Source organism: Colossoma macropomum, unplaced genomic scaffold, assembly GCF_904425465.1.
Source record: "Colossoma macropomum unplaced genomic scaffold, Colossoma_macropomum, whole genome shotgun sequence".
In the NCBI taxonomy this organism is placed as follows: Eukaryota; Metazoa; Chordata; class Actinopteri; order Characiformes; family Serrasalmidae; genus Colossoma; species Colossoma macropomum.
In genome coordinates this window covers 40,411-61,859 of record NW_023494786.1, presented here as the reverse complement: position 1 = coordinate 61,859, position 21,449 = coordinate 40,411, and the positions used below count along the sequence as shown (strand labels likewise).

General features: G+C 41.7%; 1 protein-coding gene and 1 long non-coding RNA gene across 4 annotated transcripts; one reads left to right on the top strand and one right to left on the bottom strand.

The window, feature by feature from the left end:
- Positions 1 to 1,303: 1,303 nt before the first annotated feature.
- On the bottom strand, positions 1,304 to 9,295 carry LOC118797802. The gene is made up of 4 exons (XR_005005962.1): positions 8,852 to 9,295; positions 6,881 to 7,016; positions 6,058 to 6,102; positions 1,304 to 3,871 (listed from the first exon to the last, which is right to left on the bottom strand). It is a non-coding gene; the product is annotated as an uncharacterized LOC118797802 (long non-coding RNA).
- Positions 9,296 to 14,791: 5,496 nt separating this feature from the next.
- Positions 14,792 to 21,449, top strand: socs9 (suppressor of cytokine signaling 9). 3 transcript variants are annotated; one of them, XM_036557049.1, is made up of 2 exons: positions 14,792 to 14,855; positions 16,149 to 21,449. In XM_036557049.1, exon 2 carries the CDS (start codon positions 16,498 to 16,500, stop codon positions 18,139 to 18,141), a length of 1,644 nt encoding a protein of 547 aa, XP_036412942.1. In that variant the 5' UTR covers positions 14,792 to 14,855; positions 16,149 to 16,497; the 3' UTR covers positions 18,142 to 21,449. The 3 variants fall into 3 exon arrangements, with proteins under 3 accessions (XP_036412942.1, XP_036412949.1, XP_036412957.1); XM_036557056.1 differs by having other exon boundaries at positions 14,836 to 14,938; XM_036557064.1 differs by lacking the exon at positions 14,792 to 14,855 and adding an exon at positions 15,768 to 15,811.

Genomic DNA, 21,449 nt, shown 5'->3' with positions numbered 1-21,449 from the left:
CTCCATTCCAGTTCAACCTGTACACCTCTGACTTCAGGTACAACACTGAGCCGTGTCATCTGCAGAAATTCTCGGATGACACGGGCGTGGCGGGGTTCATGAGGAACGGACAGGAGGAGGAATACAGGACGCTGGTGAAGGACTTGTGAACATCATGCAGACTACGGACATGGTGCTGGACTTTAGGAAGTCCAAACCTGCCTTGTCACCAGTCACCATTGATGGAGTTGATGTGGAGGTTGTTGAGACCTACAGGTATCTAGGTGTGCACTTAGACAACAAGCTGGACTGGAGCTGTAACACTCTCAGTGTACAAGAGAGGCCAAAGCCGTCTCTACTTCCTGAGGAGGCTGAGGTCTTTTGGTGTGGCACTGAGCTCCTATGGACTCTACCAGTCTGCTGTATCGACTGCTTTACTCTGTGCTGTTGTGTTCTGGAGCAGCAGCACCAACAACAGTGCTCTGAACAAAATAAACACACTGATTAGGAAGGCTGGCTCTGCTGTTGGAGTCAAGCTGGACTCTCTGGAGGTTGAGGCAGAACAGAGGACGCTCAACAGGCTGTTAGCCATCCTGGACAACACCTCACACCCCCTGCATGCTATACTGGATAAACAGAGAAGCTCAATCAGGTCAGACTGTTCCAGCTGAGCTGTGTTAAAGAGGCGTGTGAGATCTTTCTTACCCACTGATATACGGCTCTACAGCGAGTCTCCTCACTGCAGAGACGGTACTGATCTCCTGCTGTCTGAACTGTGCTGAACCTCATCACTATATCTCCTCTCCTGTTAACACACACTGTGTAATATATCACAACTACTACTGTAATGACTCTCACTGCGCACTGTACACTGTAATATTGACGCAACTCTGAGTTAGTAATGTTTATACTCATTGTTATTAGACAACCTCACACCACTCAGTGCCTGCTCTCATGTAAACACAACAAATCTGTTTCATATGCCGTGTAAATATGTAAATAGAGATACTTTTATTTCTCTTGTACTTTAACTTATGTCTATTTTTATTAATATTATTTATTTTCTGCATAGTATACGTAAGTTTATGTGCAATTATATGTGTTGCTACTGTACACTGCAATTTCCCTTTGGGATCAATAAAGGTCTATCTATCTATCTAAGAGCGAAAACTATAGAATATTATAGAATTGTTATACAGCGCTATATAAATCCTGTTTCTCAGCTTTAATATGGATATTTTTGGAAGGAAACACAATATGCATCAATATATCTAGTTGCTACTCACCTCTGACCACAAGCTAACAGGAAAAAAAAAAAAATCAAGAATTTCATTTGCCAAATATGTTGGTTTTATTGCTTAGACAAAAAATTATGAAGTAAATTCAGAAAGAACAAAAGTCAGAAACAGTGCAAACACTGTTGCATTATCACCATGAATAACAATCATGTATCATCAACTGTACAGCTTTGTTACAAAAACGCCATCGAGAACCGCATGACGGGTTTAAACGTATATTCACTTCTCTTATATTTAAACAGAACATATACAAAAAGGTACATAACAGCAGATCTGCCAGAACTAAAGCATCAGTTCTCTTTCGAAATGAAGGAGAATGGACATTTACGGTCAGGGGTTAAACACAGATCTCCGATACCTTCACCTGACTGAACTCACCGTCTGTGAAGGTCAGGACGTCTCGCTCTGGACTAGATCTCTATGATCAGTGATGTTCTGATTTGTTGGCCCACCCAGGTTTTTATCTCATACAGAGAGGAATTCGTGCCAAACTGAAGAGCAATCGCCGCAGAAGAAAAACGTGAAATGCCATCCACATCACTTTTCCACTGGTGACGTGCAGAATATGTGGCAAAATGAAAAGCAAAACCCCCACAACACTGTTTTCATATAGCTTGACTTCTATTTTATCCATCGAATGTATCCACCTGATTGAAATGCAACCAAAACAGTGAAATGCAGTGCACACATGGGACTGCATTTAAGCAGTGACACATGGAAAACATGGCAAAATAAAAAGTAAAAGATCCACTGCACTGATTTAACATTGTTTTAAGTACTGCACAATGGAAAGTAATACAGTCATGCCTTTATTACGTTTCAAGGCGAACTGTATTGAATTCTGACATGTATTCAGCGTTTCGTTTTTAAAATGCAAATCCTCATGTACTGTTTTCCAGTAGAGAGGTTAAGCGACGAAAACAACGGCACATATTCTGCAGGTCACCTGTGGAAAAGTGATGTCCTGTGCACTGCATGTCACATTTCTCCACTGTAGCGACTGCTCAATTTGGCACGAATTACCCTCCATAATCTGATCTGGCGTCTGAGTTAAAGCTGCACTATGTAAGTTTTGAGGATTTGGTGACCTCTCTGGTGGAAACGTGTAACTGCACTCCCAACATACAGAAGAACATTTTGTAGCGTGGGTTGTGCTTCGGACCCCTTTCCCAAACGGCTGAAAGAGAATTCAAAGAGAACTGATTGGTTGGTATTGATTGGTATGAGTAACTATTTAGGTGAAAATTCAGATTCCTGCTTCTTAAATTTGAATATTTTCTGGCTTCTTTACTCCTCTGTGACACCAACCTGAATATCATTGTAGTGTAGACAAAAAAACAAAACAAAACCGTTTTCACCATTTTCAGACATTTTATAGACCAAACTGATCAATTAATCAAGAAAATAATCAACAGATTAATCAACAATGAAAATAATCGTTGGTCGTTTTATTGTGTGCAGTGAGCATCCTGACCAATCACAGCTCCAGACGAGGTTCTGTACCCCCCTAAAAATAAAGACTCCTAAATGGTTCCTGGCTTAGACATGTGGTTCTAGGGAAAAAAAAAAACTTGGTATAGAACCTTTAGGCTTTTTAAACATTTTATTTACAAATATGGTCCCATTAAAAAAAAAGCTCTTCAGGGAACCCCAAGTGGTTCTTTCTGGTTCCATGCGGCACCTTTGTATTCACGTAATGCAACAAAACTATTTTGGTCAAAATAAGGCTAAATTGAACTATGTTACATTATTGATTCACCAGTGAGTTTTTAATTTAAGGCGATCGCAATAAGCGGCATTTAATGTTTTTACATTTTATATATGTCTTACTTACTCGTCCAGCCCTAGTTTCAAGCTTTTCGATTTTAAAGAAAAAAGAAAAAACAAATTTTCCATTTAAGGCCCCATTTCGAACTGATCGGAGGTGAAAATGAGACTCAAAGTCTCAAAGTGAGTGAAAACGTGTAGCATTACTACGGATTAACCACTTTAGGTGGAATCCAATCAGCTATAAAGCTATAAAGTTGTTGCTAAGATTACAGGCGAGAGCCCCCCGTTCTGAACCTTAACACGATTTAATGAATAAAAACAACGCTTTATCACGGGGGCTGGACAGATTACAGGAGCCCACCTTCACTAGGTCAACCTGCACAGCCCCTAAACTGCAAGAATAACAAATCAAAAGCTGGCAGCCTTCGAAAGACGGCTGAGCAAACAATCCCAACGATTCGAGAACACGCCAGAAAAGAGAAAACGTCCCCCCAGAGACCTTTTTGGTCCAATTCGGAGGGGACAGGAAACAGAAATGTAGGCAGAGTTCCCATTTTATAAAACACCACGACAGATTCTACATTCACCGTGCCCGTCGACGCTCTTCAAGCTCAGCGTAAACGCTCCATCCTCAGCCGTGGGCATCTTTAAGACACGTCATTCAAGCCCAGTGCAGGTTGTTGAAAGACAGCAGTAGTGGAAGGGAAGCCAATTTTCACCCCCATCGCGGTGATCCCTCCGCTGTCTGGAACGTTTTGGTCTGTTGATTGACGTTCCCAGCTGTCCCGCATCCTCAGGTCTGGGTGTGTTCAGAACGTTCCACTCTAGAAGAACAGGACAGAAAACAGACACGTTTGAGCTGAACAAGCCACTGTGGGGTATTTCGAAACAGGATTTCTCAGGAGAATTTAGTGATGAGGATTTACACCTTAACTCTCCTCCAACCAGACAGCTCTGACTTTTGATTTAAGGCCAACAATAAATTAATTAGATCACATGAATAACTGACTCTCGCACACCAAACACGACTTTTTCGGACGGCAAAAATGCAACGCAATTTTCTTTGCATTTTGGAAAAGTAAACGTAGCACAGACAGTTCCACCACCTCATTCAGGAGGGGGAGAGCTTTCAGACACAGCTTGGGTCTCTGTAACGCAGTTTGAGCTCCGTCTGAGCTGCTTTTGGAGATGCTAACGGCATCCATGCTGAAGCAGAAGGTGAACAAATCCACCTGACATTTGTCAATAAGTTCCAGTTGCTGGAAAAAAAAGCCGTTCTGTCAGCTTGGCTGTCGTCGTGCCAACAGCAGAGACATCTGTGATTGGTCAGCGAGTTCAGGTAGCTGGCAAAAGTTCGCAAAAATTGAACAGAGCATGAATGAAATAATGCTGCATGTTCGTCAATCGAAAAATGGTGTTTGGCTTGCAAGATACTACCAGCTACACACATGCTCGAACAATTTACTGCACAAATAAATCGATTCCGTGTGTAAAACCGCACTGTGCTGCAGCTCAAACGCCATTTCAAACGAGGCTTTGAATCCAAACGAATTAAGCCGTCAACTGGAGGCTAAACTGAGACAGAAGTCCTTTTGCAACTTCCATTTCTGTCATCCAGCACTGGGTAGCTGCCAAACAACATCAGCTAACCTATCAGGCAAGTTTAAAAAGTTTGGTTATTTATTAGTGTTCACTGTGTTGTGTTATACAGGGAGATACAAAAAGATTCGTCCGATTTCAAATTTTTACAACCGTGAGGTGTCTAGGAACCAATCACAATCCAACTGAAAGAGGGGGTCACAGTTTCTGACCATCACCGGAAGATGGCTCCCTTCAGTCTGTGAGGAGATGAGACCCCTGAGCAGAAAGCGTTCTGCGTTCTCCACTTCAATAAGAGTGAATCCGTCATAACTGTGCAGTGTGATTTTCGTGGGCAGTGAAGCTCCAACAGCTCAGAGCGTTCGTCGTTGGTTCCACAACACTGGATGATCTCCGAAATCACACTGAAAGAGCCGTGAGTGCAGCGACACCCGACATGCTCAATCCAGTATGGGGTGAGTTTGACTATGGCGTTGATGTTGTCTGTACAGCTGGAGGAGGTTCATACTGAGACCTTGTACAATTACATAATAAACTTCATGCTCATTTAAACCATTTACAGTTTACTGCATTGATCTGTAATGACTTACAAGAGAAATAAATCATTTTAAAATCGGGTCAATCTTTTTCAATCACCCTGTATTATAAAGTCCAGCAAAACTGATAAGCTACACTGATAATTGTATGATGTTTATTTGCACTTTAAATGATCTGGTCAGTAAAATCTGGGCCACGGAAGCTTTTGCGGTCGGTTGGGTGGGCCGCCAGTTAGAAAAGGGTGGGAACCAGTGGATTGGGTGATTATGTAATAACTGTGACAGAACTAGTCAGTACTTAAAGAACACTGACTGACCGCATGTTTCATCACAAGGAGAGCATATTAAGCCCTGTTTAGTTGTATTTACTGTAATGAAGTGAAACACTGATCAAAAATGACTGTATAGTTTTCTGTAGTATTCTTAAACATAGCAAACTAGTTCTGCTTGTTTCCATTCCAGCTTATCAGACTAAATACCGTGATACGTATCATGTATCGTGAAAATGTCTTCTAGTACCGCGATGTTATATTTTTGCCATATCATCCACCTCTACACCACACGGGAGGAAGAACACTTCCTGTGGCCCATTCTAAATGCAACTTACTGTTGTAGCCAGCAATTAGGCCACAGACGTTCGTGTACATCTGCAACATCTGTAAATATCAGTGGGTATTATGTATATTTTCGCAGTGAGGAGAAGTGGAACAGGAAAATACCAAATAAATCAGACTGGCCAAACAGGCTCAGCTAGACAGTCAGTCATATTTCTAACTGAAAGGCACTTCAACATCTCAGCATTACGACGAAAGAGGGACATCCAATCAGCACGAGACGGCAGTGAAGGCTCTAATCTGATGCACTCTGATTATTACCTGCTCAACATGTAGAGCATCTGACCAGGATCATCAGCAAACACGCTGTAAAAGTGCAGAACAGAATATATTAGAACTGTAATAAACATTTATAAAACACTTCCATTAACATGCAATGTAATGTAGATTTATCTCCCTGTAATGTAATAAATGATACGTCAAGGCCAGACTGCATCTTAAAGGGGAATCCCACTGATTTTTCAAAATTTCCACACAATTCAGAGATGTGAACAGAGAGATTCAGAGTGGTTTGGTGTGAAATGGTTCAGATGTCTTTACAGTGGTGGTGATAGGAACCAGGGGTCACCATGACTACAACACAAATATAGACATTTTATTTACTATCCAGAACCAACAATGAACCTACACGAGTCTTCTGAGTTTATATGGAGTGTTGATGATGGAAAATAGTGGAAAATCTGAAATGATAAGTTTTCTTTGGGGACTATTTTGCCTCATAACACCCTGCATGTATCCCTCTGCCATAAAAAAATAAATATATTCAAAAAGAACCATCATAAAACAGTGTCTCAGTCATCAGGCAGTGAATTCATAACCATTTCATGTAGTAACTTTCTGTGAGGGAGCTTTTAGAGGTGGACGTCTGGTTCCTATCACCACCACTGTGAACAGTTCTGACTCAGTAAGTTTATCTAGAACCGAGCGTTTCACACCAAACCACTCTGAGCCACTGATTAAGTTTTAACCATTTAATTATGAGGGGATTTTGAGAAAGATTGGTGGAATTCCCCTTCTACAGAAAGTAATGTAGTGTATAAAGAAACATGGACTCCAGAGGCGGGTCAGTGAGACCGGTGCTCACCCGTCGCCCCAGTGGTAGAAGGCTCTGTCCTGATAGAACAGACAGAGAAACAGCCAAACGCTGATGGTCTCCACCCAGAACACGACGAAGAGCAGCCACACGGAGGAGAGCAGGAGCTCACAGACCATCCTGGTGCCTGTAGAACGAGAAAAGGAAAGAAGTGAGTGAGTGCAAGATACATGTTCTAGATGCGCTGGGACGCATCATCAGTGATGTATCCTGGGATCCTCGGGTGTTTCGGGTCTCTCAACATCAGACTCCCTCGCCCAGGCGACCCAGCCGGGGTTGATCAGGCCCCGACTTGCCTCCCAGCAGCAACTGCCCACGGGTCAGCCCTCTTAATCCAAAGCCACCTGGTGGCTTTCACTGCGGCTTCGCTCGCGGATCGAATGGCCCTCTTCTTTGAAGGAAGAGGGCCATAAAATTTTTACTTACAAAGTCAAAATAATAACTTATTTTCTCAAGATGTTGACGGTTTCTAAAAACTATGGCAGTGTCAAAATAACTTATTTTCTCATACTTTTTGACTTGCAATGTCAAAGTCACTTTTTTCCCCAAAGTTTTTGACTTCGTAACTCAATTTAATGGCATATTTTCTCATATTTTTTGACTTACAGCATCAATATAATGACTTATTTTCTTATGAACAATGACTATCAATTTCAAAATAATCATTTCTTTTCTCAATTTTCACTTCATGTCAAAATTATGACTTTTTTCTTTAAAGAAATGACTTACAAAGTCAAAATAATGACTTCTTTTCTCAAAAGAATGACTTGCAAAGTCCAATCACTTCTTTATTTCAAAATTTTGACTTAGAATCTCAAATCAAGGACTTACAATGCCAAAATAATGACTTATTCCCTTAAAGTTGTGACTTAGTATCTCAAAATAATGACTGCTTTTCTCTAGATTTTGTTTTACAATGTCAAAATAATGACTTTTTTTCTGCAAAATGTTAATTTATGATCTCAAATAACAGTCAAAATAATGACATTTTCTGGCTTTTTTCATCTTCTCAAAACATAACTAATTTTTCCCAAGATAATAAGTTTTTTTTTCATTTATTTTCTTGAGATCTTGAGTTATTCATGCAACAAGCGCAATATAACATGAGTTTTCTCAAGATTTCGAGATATTTGTGCCATAATCACAACATCATCAATGCTGTTTTCTCAAGATCTCAAAATATTCATGCCATGATCCACAACAGATATTCTGAACTAAACAGCGTCCATTTTGTCTTGATAATGATATAAATGACTTGACATCTCGACAAAACATCTGTTTTCCTTGATAATAACAAATATCACGAGATCTTGAGAAAAAAAAAGACATTCACACTCTCAAAGAAAGACAAAGAATATTGGTAAAAATTATGTGGGTCAGTTTTTTAACTATGTCTGTTCTAGATAAACTTACAGAGTCAGAACTGTTCACAGTGGTGGTGATAGGAACCAGACGTCCACCTCTAAAAGCTCCCTCACAGAAAGTTACTACATGAAATGGTTATGAATTCACTGCCTGATGACTGAGACACTGTTTTAGGATAGTTTTGAGGTTAAATTTTGGCCTAAAACGAATTATAATCGATTTACTTTAATCCAATCATGGTGGAGGGACACACAAAGGGTGTTCTAAGGCAAACTAGTCCCCAAAGAAAACCTATTACTTTCTCTTTTATCACTATTTCACCACCATCATTACACACAAACACTCAGGAGACTCGTGTAGGTTCACTGGTGGTTCTGGACAGTAAATAAAATGTCTGTATTTGTGTTGTGGTCACGGTTCCCATCACCACCACTGTGGTCAATAACTTTCTCTACAACATAAACCACTCCACCCCAAACCACCCCGAACGACTATGTATATCTAATCCACTAAATTACGTAGAAATTTTGAAAAATTGGTGGAATTCCCCTTTAACGTACTTCAATACACAACAACAACAACAAACTACAAACTTACCGCCTTTGTTTGGAAATACGCTTCGCAGGACTTCACAACCTCCGCCGAAAGAAGGCAAACGAGGGATTTTCTCACTTTTGCAACCTGTTTGGAGTGAAAAGCGGAAGGAAAACACTTTTCTGAGCAAAAATCGTCGTGAAGAGAAAAGAAGAGCGGAATCGCCGAGTCCTCACTGCGCTAGCCTGTTAGCACCGCAGCTAGCGCCACCGCTGATATCCCGCCGATTAACCGGTTTCTGGAAGGGAAAATCGGGCTAATGTTAGGATAACGAGGCTCCGTAGTTACTGAAGACGACATTAATGTCGAGCCTTCGGTTAACTATGAAGGGTAAAGTCCGCCGGAAGGAGGGTAAGCTTGTTAGCTTGTTAGCTCGTTAGCCCGGTAGCTCGGTAGCTCCTGCAGGTCTCTGCAGGGAAACCCAAACAGAGCGGAGTTCCTCAGCGCTGCGGCTCAGTCAGACTCTCTGAGCCGCTACTGCCGCCTGCGGCCACAGACAGCACCAACAACGGGTCAGGGTCAGTTTCACAGGCCCGGACTAAACACAACGGGTCAGGGTCAGCTTCACAGGCAGAGACTGAACATGAACCCCATACCGCTACTGCCGCCTGCGACCACAGACAGGACCAACAACGGGTCAGGGTCAGGCCTGACCACAAACACAAACCTTATATATATATATATATATATATATATAGTAAGTCAAAAATAGTGAGAACGTTTTCCATCATTATGACTTAACATCTCATAATTATGACTTAACATCTCATAATTATAACTTACTTTCTTATAGATTTGACTTAGTATCTCATAATTGAGTGATGTTGTTAAGTCATAATTATGAGACGCCAAGTCATATTTATGAGATTGTAGTCATAACTATGACGTAGTAAGTCATTATTATGAGATACTAAATCATAATTAAGAGACGCCAGACGTTATCATTGTGAGATATTAAGTCAAAATTATGAGAAAGTAAGTCATGAGATACTAAGTCAGAATTATCGGAAGGTTTTCCATAATTATGGCTTAGGATCTCATAATAATGACTTACTATGTCATAATTATGACGAAACATCTTATAATTATAACTTGCTTTCTTATAATTTTAACTTAGTATCTCAGAATAATGTCTGTCATAATTGTGACTTGGTGTCTCATAATTCTGACTTAGTATCCCATCATTTTGACTTGAGTCATGAGATACTAAGTCAGAATTATGAGGTGTTAAGTCATAACTACGAGATTGTAATCATAACTATGACATAGTAAGTCATTATTATGAGAGACAAAATCATAATTAAGAGCTATTAAGTCAGAACTATGAAAAGTAAGTCATGAGATACTAAGTCATAATTATGAGATATTAAGTCATAATTATAAGATATTAAGTCAGAATTATGAGAAAGTAAGCCATGAGATAATAAGTCAAGCTTATGTGATGCCAAGTCATATTTATGAGATATTAAGTCATCATTACGTAAAACGTTCTCAGTATTATGACTTATGAAATTTATATATATTTTTTGCAGTGGTGGAAATGAGCTTCCATTAAAATCTGGACTAAAAAGAAGACTAGGCTTCATCTGAGTCCAGAAACCGTTCCTTTTTCAGCACACAGAGGAAATAACGTATGTGTTCTCCTTCGCTCTTCTGTCAGCGGTCAAGATGTTGACTCAATATCTCAAAATAATGACTTATTTCTCAAACTATTGACTCAGTATCTCAAAATAATGATGTATGATTCCGAGATTTTGAATTATTAATACAAAATTACGTCAAGATTTGTCAAAGTCTTAGGTTATTATGGGGATAAGTACATTTTGACATAGTTAAGTCAATATTTGAGAAAGCATGTCTTGTTATTTCGAGATAATAAATCATTATTACGAAAAAACAAACCGAAGAAAGAAGAAGAAACAATTGTTTTGACTTGAATTAACGTTTTGAGAAAACAAGTCATTGTTTTGACACACAAAGTCAAAATGTGGAGGAAACAAACGATTATTCTAACCATTGTTTTTACACAGTAAGTCGATATTTGGAGATAATAAGTCATTATTTCAACATAGTAAGTCATTATTTCGAGATACTGAGTCAAGATTTTTACACACTGCTGTCAGAAACAGAGAAGGTTAAAGAAATATGGGTTTTTTCTCCTTTACCTGAAAGGAATTGGATTTCTAAGCCATTATATATAACTAGGTGTAGATTACCACATTTCTGAGTGTAAATCGGGCCGGTGTGGCTTTATTGTGTATGATAATATTCTGTCCAGTGTAAATCGGGCCGGTGTGGCTTTATTGTGTATGATAATATTCTGTCCAGTGTAAATCGGACCGGTGTGGCTTTATTGTGTATGATAATATTCTGTCCAGTGTAAATCGGGCCGGTGTGGCTTTATTGTGTATGATAATATTCTGTCCAGTGTAAATCGGGCCGGTGTGGCTTTATTGTGTATGATAATATTCTGTCCAGTGTAAATCGGACCGGTGTGGCTTTATTGTGTATGATAATATTCTGTCCAGTGTAAATCGGGCCGGTGTGGCTTTATTGTGTATAATATTGTATAATGATATTCTGTCCAGTGTAAATCGGACTGGTGTGGCTTTATTGTGTATAATATTGTATAATGATATTCTGTCCAGTGTAAATCGGGCCGGTGTGGCTTTATTGTGTATAATATTGTATAATGATATTCTGTCCAGTGTAAATCGGACTGGTGTGGCTTTATTGTGTATGATAATATTCTGTCCAGTGTAAATCGGACCGGTGTGGCTTTATTGTGTATGATAATATTCTGTCCAGTGTAAATCGGACCGGTGTGGCCTTATTGTGTATAATAATATTCTGTTCAGTGTAAATCGGACTGGTGTGGCTTTATTGTGTATAATATTGTATAATGATATTCTGTCCAGTGTAAATCGGGCCGGTGTGGCTTTATTGTGTATAATATTGTATAATGATATTCTGTCCAGTGTAAATCGGACTGGTGTGGCTTTATTGTGTATGATAATATTCTGTCCAGTGTAAATCGGACCGGTGTGGCTTTATTGTGTATGATAATATTCTGTCCAGTGTAAATCGGGCCGGTGTGGCTTTATTGTGTATGATAATATTCTGTCCAGTGTAAATCGGGCCGGTGTGGCTTTATTGTGTATGATAATATTCTGTCCAGTGTAAATCGGACCGGTGTGGCTTTATTGTGTATGATAATATTCTGTCCAGTGTAAATCGGACCGGTGTGGCCTTATTGTGTATAATAATATTCTGTTCAGTGTAAATCGGGCCGGTGTGGCTTTATTGTGTATAATATTGTATAATGATATTCTGTCCAGTGTAAATCGGACTGGTGTGGCTTTATTGCGCATTATGTTGTATAATAATATCCTGTCCGGTATAAATCGGACTGGTGTGCCTTTATTGCGTATAATATTGTATAATAATATTCTGTCCAGTGTAAATCGGACTGGTGTCCACTGTGTTTTGTTCCTATCCAGTGCCTGTAATCCTCTCCTTGCTGATAGGGGGCAGCATACCTGACTGTGTGTAACCTGCCAATAACATCATAGAAAAAGTAGGACGTGTTCCAAATCGGTGCCTGGTGCAGAAATAGTGCACTAAAAAGGTGTCGGCCATTTTGTAGTGTTGTTTGACGGGCCAGATCTGCCAAAACGAAAAATAAATAAAATCTAAATAAAAAATAAATTAAACGACTCAGTAAATTAATATATGAGTTAGAATCACAAAGAATAATGATGATAAATCTAAAAATAAATAAATATACACAAAAATTCATATATTAATAAATAAAACCTTACATAAATTAATGTCTGCATTTTTGTATTTATTTTTTATTTATGGTTTTTTATTAAGATTTTTTTTTATTAATTTATTTCCATAACTGTCAATTCCTAAATGTATTTATTTCCCTATTTATTTATTTCTGTATTTCCTTGTCCTTATGCTAATAAAGGGGCTGTCAGTCAATGATGTCACATGGTCTTAACATTCCTATTGGTTGATCGATGTCAGATTGTGGAGATCGATTGTTCGTGTCCTGCTCTCTCAGCGGTAACTAAGGACCAGACAGTACAGTAGTGGCTGCTTACAGCAGCAGACAGTCAGAGATCTGAGAGTCTCGGCTGATCTGACTGAAAATGCAGGTCCGGATTATTGACTCTTCGTTGGAGGCTGTGGGGACAGATGGGTCCATTTAGCTGACCTGCTGATTCAGAGGTTGACCAGTAGTGTTCAGAACTGTGGAGGAGGCGGTTCCTTCGGACGCCCGTCTCACACACGGCCTGTGGAGACACCAAGAGTTATTCATCAGCAGGTCAGTCTGTCTGAGACACTGCAGCTCTTTATGGAGTGAAAGAACAGTTTAATCAGCTCTTCTTCTCCTGGGCCTGATTGCTTAGCCTGAATGTGAAGGACACGCCCCCTCATTATCATATGAACAAAGAAATACAGAAATAAATACATGAATTAATGAAAGAATAAATAAATTAATAAATATCTGAAGTGAACAGTTGTTTAAAAAATAGACACGGGAAAAAAACATAAAAATAGCATTAATAAAAAAATAAATTATACAGAAATTAATAAATTGAGAGATATATAACTGCATATAACTGCAGAAAAAGGAAATATGTGTATAATTACAATCAAAATAAGCAACATATACTTTAGTTATTTTTATTTATTGATTGATTTACTGAACCATTTATTTTTTCATTTTATTCATTTTTCATTTTGGCAAATCTGGTCTGCAGTTGTGGTTCCCAGATGATTGACTGGAAATACAAATTCACTCCACTTGAGTGCTCGTTGGAAGATACACACCCTACACAAAACAGAAACAGAAAGAAGACGCCTAGAAGATCACCCAGGCCTACATTTTCACACACCCTCCATTCGCTGTTTATTCATCAGTGGAAAAGGTGAAAGGTCGTCACATTTGGTAAATCGAGAAACAATTAGTGGCACATTCAGCAGAATAGTTTGCCTAGTGTGGTAGTATGTGGTTTAGGACGCAGCCCTAATCAATGAAAGCGAGTGATCGAGTCATAAAGGGCTCTAGATTCACTGGATCACTGGACAGTCAGCTACACATCGACTGGCAGACTTCGCTGAATGGTTTATTGTCTCCTTTTGTGACGTAACTTGATTAGTTCAGTAACACTGGTGATTGAAAAGGCTCTTGGCTCTACCTATAAGCGACATAAGAGGTTGCTTATTGCCCCACGGCCACCAGGGGGCCCCCTAACAACTTGTGAGTTGTTACTGTGGCGTTGGCCGGACAACAAGCAGTAGTGGATCTGGGGCCTGTCTAACAGAGCAGGTTCAGCTTAGGCTTTCTGTGTTAATCCATGCATAGACGCTCGGGGGCGGAACCGAGACGTTTATGACGAACAGCCAATCGCAAGACACGTGAGGAGAAGCCGCTAAAGAGTATGTGTGTAACCTACCCTGCTTGCAGAATCATTGTTATTAGTTAGCATCTAATTTTATAGTACGTCAACCAAGATGGGGCCCAAAAAATCCCACTTAGAGTCCCTAAAAGGCTAGAGCCGGCCCTGACCGAGGGAGGGTTCTGACCTGTTGAGTGTACGGAGCCCTGCTGGTGACATCCTGTATAAATAAAATTAATGCGTGGCCACGACTTAGTAAGGCGTGGGAATGAGATGATTAAGTCGTGGCCACGACTTTGTGAGGCGTGGGAATGAGATCACGGCTTACCAAGTCGTGGCCACGCATTAGGATCTCGTTCCCACGCCTTACTAAGTCGTGGCCATGACTTAATCAACTCATTCCCGGTCATATTCCCGTTTTGTTTGCCAGTTCCCTGTGTTCTTCTTGTTGAGGGCGTAGGGAGCGAGTGAACGAGTGAACTATTTGGAACGCGCCCCAGTCTTCCAAACCCTAGAGGGCGCGTTCCAGTTCCCCCTCCTCTGCGGCGTCCCGGTAGTTAGCAAGGTTGCTACCAAACACAACAGCAAAGAAAGTAAGTGAAGTGGTTTAAACGGCGCCTGTTACCCGCGACACCGTCCTCCTCCACCTCGGGAGCGGGTTATAGGACCTGACCCGGTGAGCGGGGTCAATACTGATTAAATCAAACTTTATTTTGAAGGGTGTAACGCAGGACTGTGCTAACGTTAGCCGTTCGGCTAACCCTCACTGACGGCGCCACCGCGCTTAACGTTACACTGAGAAAAGCTCGACTGGGTGTCTTTTCTTTTAATCGTTTTAAGACCAGGAGACTTTATAACTTGACAAAATTCCGTGAGAATGTATTAAAAGTAGTCATTGATCGTATGAGGCTGAAGTTGGCTTCCTATTCGCCGGCTTCTTGTTCGAACTTTCCGTTCCACCTTAAATGGTTCAGCAGTTATAATAAAAACGCCCGAGGCGCCAGAATGTAACGCTGCGCCATTTAAGGTGGAACGGGGAAATTCGAACAAGAAGCTGATTTTAGCTTCGTAGACTCCAGCAGGCAGATGTAACAGCTGAAGGCAGACGTTATAGACCTATTTTATTCAAATATGTTCACTTTGGAAGCGGAAAAGTGAGATTTTTAACAAATAGTGAACGTAAATGTGAAGTGTGCGCTCATATTACTACTGAATAACAGGCTGAACACCTTAAAGGGACATTTTACTGATTTAAACATATCAGATCTCCATGTTTATTGATCATGATACATCACTGAAGTGTTACCAGTGTCATTCAGAGCGGTTAAATGTGAAATTCTTCATTGTAGAGCCTCTGCATGTACCTCTCCACCATGAATATATAGTTAAAAAATATGTTTTAGGCCAAAATCGTGATTCAGAACTATAGTAAAACAATGTCTCACACGTTAGGCAGCATATTTATAATCTTTTCACGTAATAACTTTATGTTTCTTTTCGAGGAGGATGTCTGGTTCCCATCACAACCATTGTGAACAATTCTGACTAGGTAATTTTTTCTAGTATGGAGCATTTCGAACCAAACCACTCTGAATGATTTTGTTTACATCTTAACCATGTAATTATGGAGGTTTCTATTTTAAATCTGAGTGAGGTATTCACTTTTTAAGTCTAAGAAGGTGTCAGTGTTTTATTGAGTAAGTCCCTCATCAATGATAAAACTGATTTGAATTAGTTTGAACCACTTGTATGATACTTTTCTTGTATGTTTGGAAGAGAAGCCCTAGTTTTAAAGTGAGTGGGACCCCAACCTACAAAGCAGAACTTTAATTTGACACATTTGTGTAATTGTTAACCTAATTATTTTTGTTTTTTCCACCCTACAGATAGAAAACATCAACTTTTGTGAAGGACAAACTCACCTGGAGTGCTGCATTACCAACAGGACTTGGTAGTCTGCGACCTTTGGACTCCGAAGACTAAGATTGCTTCATCAGTTGTGGAACTTTTATGAAAATGTTCTGCGACTCTTTTTGGTTATGTCGGGATGTCTCCAGCAGTTGATGGTGCTTGTCCATGTTCTGATTTGATTGGTCTTCCTTCCTTTTGTTGGAATGTTAGTGTTGACTGCTGGACCTACAGCTGACAACCAGTTGCACCTCGCCGAAATTGATCCTAACCTCCTGTGAAGAGTCTCGTATCTCAGATACATTTGTCCCAAATTTCCAGCCAGTAATGTCGACAGACGGAGGGGATCGTGGGAAAGAAAGAGAGCGGGGCGCCCGTCCCAAGGCCCGCCAGAGCCGCTCCGAAGAACGACAGGATGGAGGAAGGCGGAAAGGAGGCAGAGGGAAGAGGAAAGGCCACCTGGCCCATGAACCGGCATCCGAGCGACCGGTTAGTGATGGGTTTGAATATGGAGACTTCTTAAATAGGCTGGACTCTGGAAACGGAAACTCTTCGTCTCCTGTACGTGAACGCCGTTGGAGGCAGGTTCTTGGCTCATCAAGTTCTTTGCTGCCTGAGAGAGCCTCCGCCAGGCCAGTTTCGAATTCCCTCAGTGCAGACCAGCCAGTTTCTGAGACCAGCAGCAAGTCTTCCAGCGGCAGTCGCACCCTCAGGCAGAAGATCCAAGATGCTGTAGGCCAGTGCTTTCCCATCAAGTCCCACAGTGGTGCTTGTGCTTCTGCACAGGGTCTGTCGGCATCTCCTTCCACATCCTCATCCCGGAGGAAGATCCATTTGAGTGAGCTGATGCTGGACAGTTGCCCATTCCCAGCTGGTTCGGACCTTGCCCAGAAGTGGTACCTCATCAAGCAGCACACGGCTCCCATCTCCCAGCCGCCTGTCCTGGAATCCCTTGCTGGAGCCACAACTAGATCATCCTCATCCACCAGCATTGCTGCTGCTGCTGGTGCTTCAGCTGCTCCTGTGGTCGAGGACGAGGACGACCGTTTGCGGGAAAGAAGGAGAATAAGCATCGAGCAAGGAGTCGACCCACCACCCAATGCCCAGATCCACACATTTGAGGTGACTGCTCAGATCAACCCACTGTACAAGTTGGGTCCCAAGTTAGCACATGGGATGAACGAGTTGGCGGGGGATGACCGTGCCACTCTTCAGCAACAGCAGCAGATGCTGCAGAGGCAGCAGCAACAGCATCAGCTTCTTCTGCAAAGCTGCTTGGACACTCTTGACGAGGTTGCCGCTGCTTCTGCTTCCTCTGTGCCCTCATTCCCCACCGAATCCCATCCAGATTCGGACTCTTCTTCCTCCTCGTCTCCCCATTCCTTGACAAGAGGTTCCTCGGTTCAAGTGGATCACCCCCAATCCCAGGATGCCCAGCATCGCATCCACACCCAGATTGATTACATCCACTGCCTGGTGCCAGACCTGTTGGAGATTACAAACCTGTCGTGCTACTGGGGTGTGATGGACCGCTACGAGGCCGAGACGCTCCTGGAAGGTAAACCCGAGGGTACTTTCCTTCTGCGGGACTCTGCCCAGGAAGACTACCTGTTCTCCGTCAGCTTCCGGCGCTACGGCCGCTCACTACATGCCCGCATCGAGCAGTGGAACCACAACTTCAGCTTCGACGTGCATGACCCCAGCGTGTTCCATGCACCCACGGTCACAGGGCTCCTGGAGCACTACAAGGATCCCAACTCCTGCATGTTCTTCGAGCCACTGCTATCCAACCCCATCTACCGCACGCAGCCGTTCAGCCTCCAGCACATCTGCCGGGCTGTGATCAGCAGCTGCACCACTTACGACGGCATCACCGCCTTGCCCATCCCCAACGCACTCAAGGAACACCTGAAGGAGTACCACTACAAGCAGAGGGTCCGTGTACGCAGGCTTGACACCTGGAGGGAATGAAGCCTGCACAGTGTGGTAACTGCTTCCACGGCCAGTATCAACAAGTGCATTACTGACCACTTCAAGGAACCACTGCACACTGACCCAGCTTGCTACAGCAAACCCGGATGTCCTGATGCTTGCGATTTTGAATGTTCAGGGAAAAATAAACTGATGAGCGTGAAAGGGCTAGAATATCCTTGAGAGCTTGCAACAAACCCAGCAAGCTCTGGGTTAATGGGTGCATGTCAGTTAGTGTGCCATGGGCTTATTTATGATCTATTGCAGGCAAAGGCTCTACGAGTGCCTTTGTGCTATTGCAGTATTGTCTTGTGGCGGGAATGAATACCAAAGTGCCACTTTTGTTAAAGAAACCGTTTACCCAGTTTTTCAAATGGCGTTTTTCCACCGTGCAGTGTGGTACGGTACGGTTACACACTACTGTCATTCCCACTGCCAAGTGAGCAACACCTTACTTGAGCATCCGTGCTGAATTTGGTTACCTTTCTCGCTGGAGGATACAAGTGGGCCCAGCCATAATATGTAAGGGTGGCTGGTCAAGCGTCATCAGAGTCAGATGACCCCGGTTCAGATTTGTAACCGCACTGCGTTGGACCGGACTTCACGGTGGGAAAACGCAAAGTTTCACAATTGCCGTCTTGCCTTTGGAGGGAGACCGAGTTGTTCAACGGGCTGCGTAGCCTGATTCTTAAGCCATTTTATCTCACTTTTAGTTTAGTTCAGGTTGTTTTAGCACACAGTCACTGATGTTTCGCTGTTTTTCTTGAGTACCTACCCTAAAAAGGTGCAGTAAGTAATATTTGTATGTTTTGCTTGGCTTGTCAGGTCATCAGAATATGAAGTCACGTGCATAGTCCTTCAAACTACTGTAGAAAAGAGCGGCATGGTGCACATCTTTTGCATCACGTCAGTTCACTGGGTAACTTTCCGAACCTGCTGACTACTGTTGATCTTTGTTGCGCTGTCACGAAACGTATTACTTATTGTACCTTTTGAGGCAGGGTCAAGTGAAAGTTTGAAAGTTTGATCAACTTGTCCTTTAACACCTGTCTGTCATCAGTTTTAGGCGTTTCAGAGAAGGAATACAGATTAAAGGCCACTTCGATCTTATCTTATCGATAAGACAGGCTAGATCGGCGGTGCTGCTTTGAATGACTAAACCACGCTGGAGAGCGCCTTGGGAAATTTCCTATCTAACTGAATGTAGCAGTTTAATATTTTTATTTTGCTCAGTAAGACAGAAGAAGAAAGTACACCAACAAACTTCAGTGGTTGGTAATGCCTTCACCTGCTCGTAATTGCGTACTTGAGAGTTAATTCAGGGAACTGCATGTTGAAATGTCGCAGAGTAAGAGCTCCAGCTTTCGGGTATTAACGGTAACCGTGTACATGAGTCACCAAGTCCACTACTGTTATCAGTATTACCGTCTCAGCGCCTTATGAGATACTTGGTTTTTCTCAGTCTGGGTCTGTTTTTGCCGCTTGAGGGTTTTAAGATGGTGAAAAGATGAACAATTTCACGCAGTCACCCCCTTACACCACATGTAATCAGTCAACCAAGACATGTTTAGCATCAAAAAGTAGCTAAGAACCTGTATTTACAGCCGTCTTGTGGCCTGAATTTGTTTTCTTTGATACAAACCACGTCTGTTCGAGATTCTTAAAGGGGCACTCCGGCCAAAATGAGAAGTGAACTAACATGCTACAGTGGTGCCACTGTATACTCTAGAGCACTCTAGAGAGGTCACTAATAGGCGGACTGCGGTCCAAGTCCGGACCCAGACGCTGTCCTATGCGGACCTGGACCTGTAACCGATAAACTATGGAGAATTATTTAATTTTGACGGGGTGGTCCTATTTTAAGCGTAACTTTTCTATTCATTACGGTGCCGGTTTAGCGGCCCGGGAGACTCACAGACCAACCGCATGCGTTGTAAAAATCACACCTGACGCTACTCAGCCAATCAGATCTGTGCATTACGATGAGCACTGAGACTCGAGTGAGTGACGCAGGGACGAGGCGAGACAGGCAGTTGGAGGAGAAAGTGAGTCAGAGGGAAGTTATTTCACATGGCGTGCTGTAAAAAGAGAAAACTGACAAATGTTGTTGAAATATGACTGAATTGGACTTTATTTGATTTGATATTCAGTTGTTGACTGTATAAGATGCTGATATACCTACTAGGCTACTTCAGTAAACAGTATATGGCACTGAATCATGATGCAACTTAGACATTATAATGTTCTGGACCTTCGCTTGAGGAAATTTTCTCTAACTGGACCTTATTGACTTTTTAATTAAAGACCCCTGATCTAGAGTGAGATTTTCCCTTTTAAATGCTAATAAAAGCCCCTCCTGATGATGTATCTTGAAGGTAGGAGGGGCTTTCTGTATTTGAATTAATTAATTAATTAATTTGTATTGATTTGTATTGATTTTTTTAGCTAGTGAAGTAGAGATAGCTAACGTTAACTGCTATCTTATTGTATTCAGCGCTGTGCTAAAATCTGCACGGTTTTAGGCCGGAGTCTAGCCTTTAGGCCGGAATGCCCCTTTAACGAAGCTTTCGCTTGGTGAAAAAGTCCCGAATTAACCTGCCTTATAGCAAATAACCTCACATATTCACAGATAATACTCTCTGAGGCTCTGATTTCACTGTACTCACATTTATCTACTGCACAACACAGCCCAAACAGATCGTACTAACTAAGAACTGTTGCTTCATCCTTGCAATTCTTATTTTCCGTGGACTGAATGCACACAATGTTTATTGCAAAGTGTCCTCTCTGATTTTAACTTGGATTAATGTCTCTTTTTATATTGAACTGGCTCCTCTGTATAACACTGATGAGTACTGGATTTGAAGGGGAATTCCACCAATTTTTTCAAAATTTTTGCACAGTTAAATGGTAACGATGTGAACAGTCAGTCAGAGTGGTTTGGTGTGAAATCAAGAGAAACTTACAGTCGGAATCGTTCACAGTGGTGGTGATAGGAACCAGACGTCAGTCCTTAAAAGCTCCGTCACTGAAAGTTATTACATTAAATGGTTATGATCAGGGACGTGGTAAATGGGGGTGCTAACGGTGCTGTAGCACCTCCAGACTGCCAATAATAATAATAATAATAATAATAAGTTCTGAACTTTATAATGACTTTAGCAAAGCAAAGACCTGTGTGTGCTTGTTTTAAAGTGGAGTTTGTATGTTTATATTCTGTTTATGTATTATTAAAACCTCCAGTAGTGCTGTATTTTCATTACAGCGAGCCGAATTGCTTCCTTGACAACTGTTGGGTGCTTTGGGGG

Bases quoted from the DNA above. Each gene is read 5' to 3' on its own strand.
- socs9 (XM_036557049.1), top strand. From the start codon at position 16,498: ATGTCGACAGACGGAGGGGATCGTGGGAAAGAAAGAGAGCGGGGCGCC.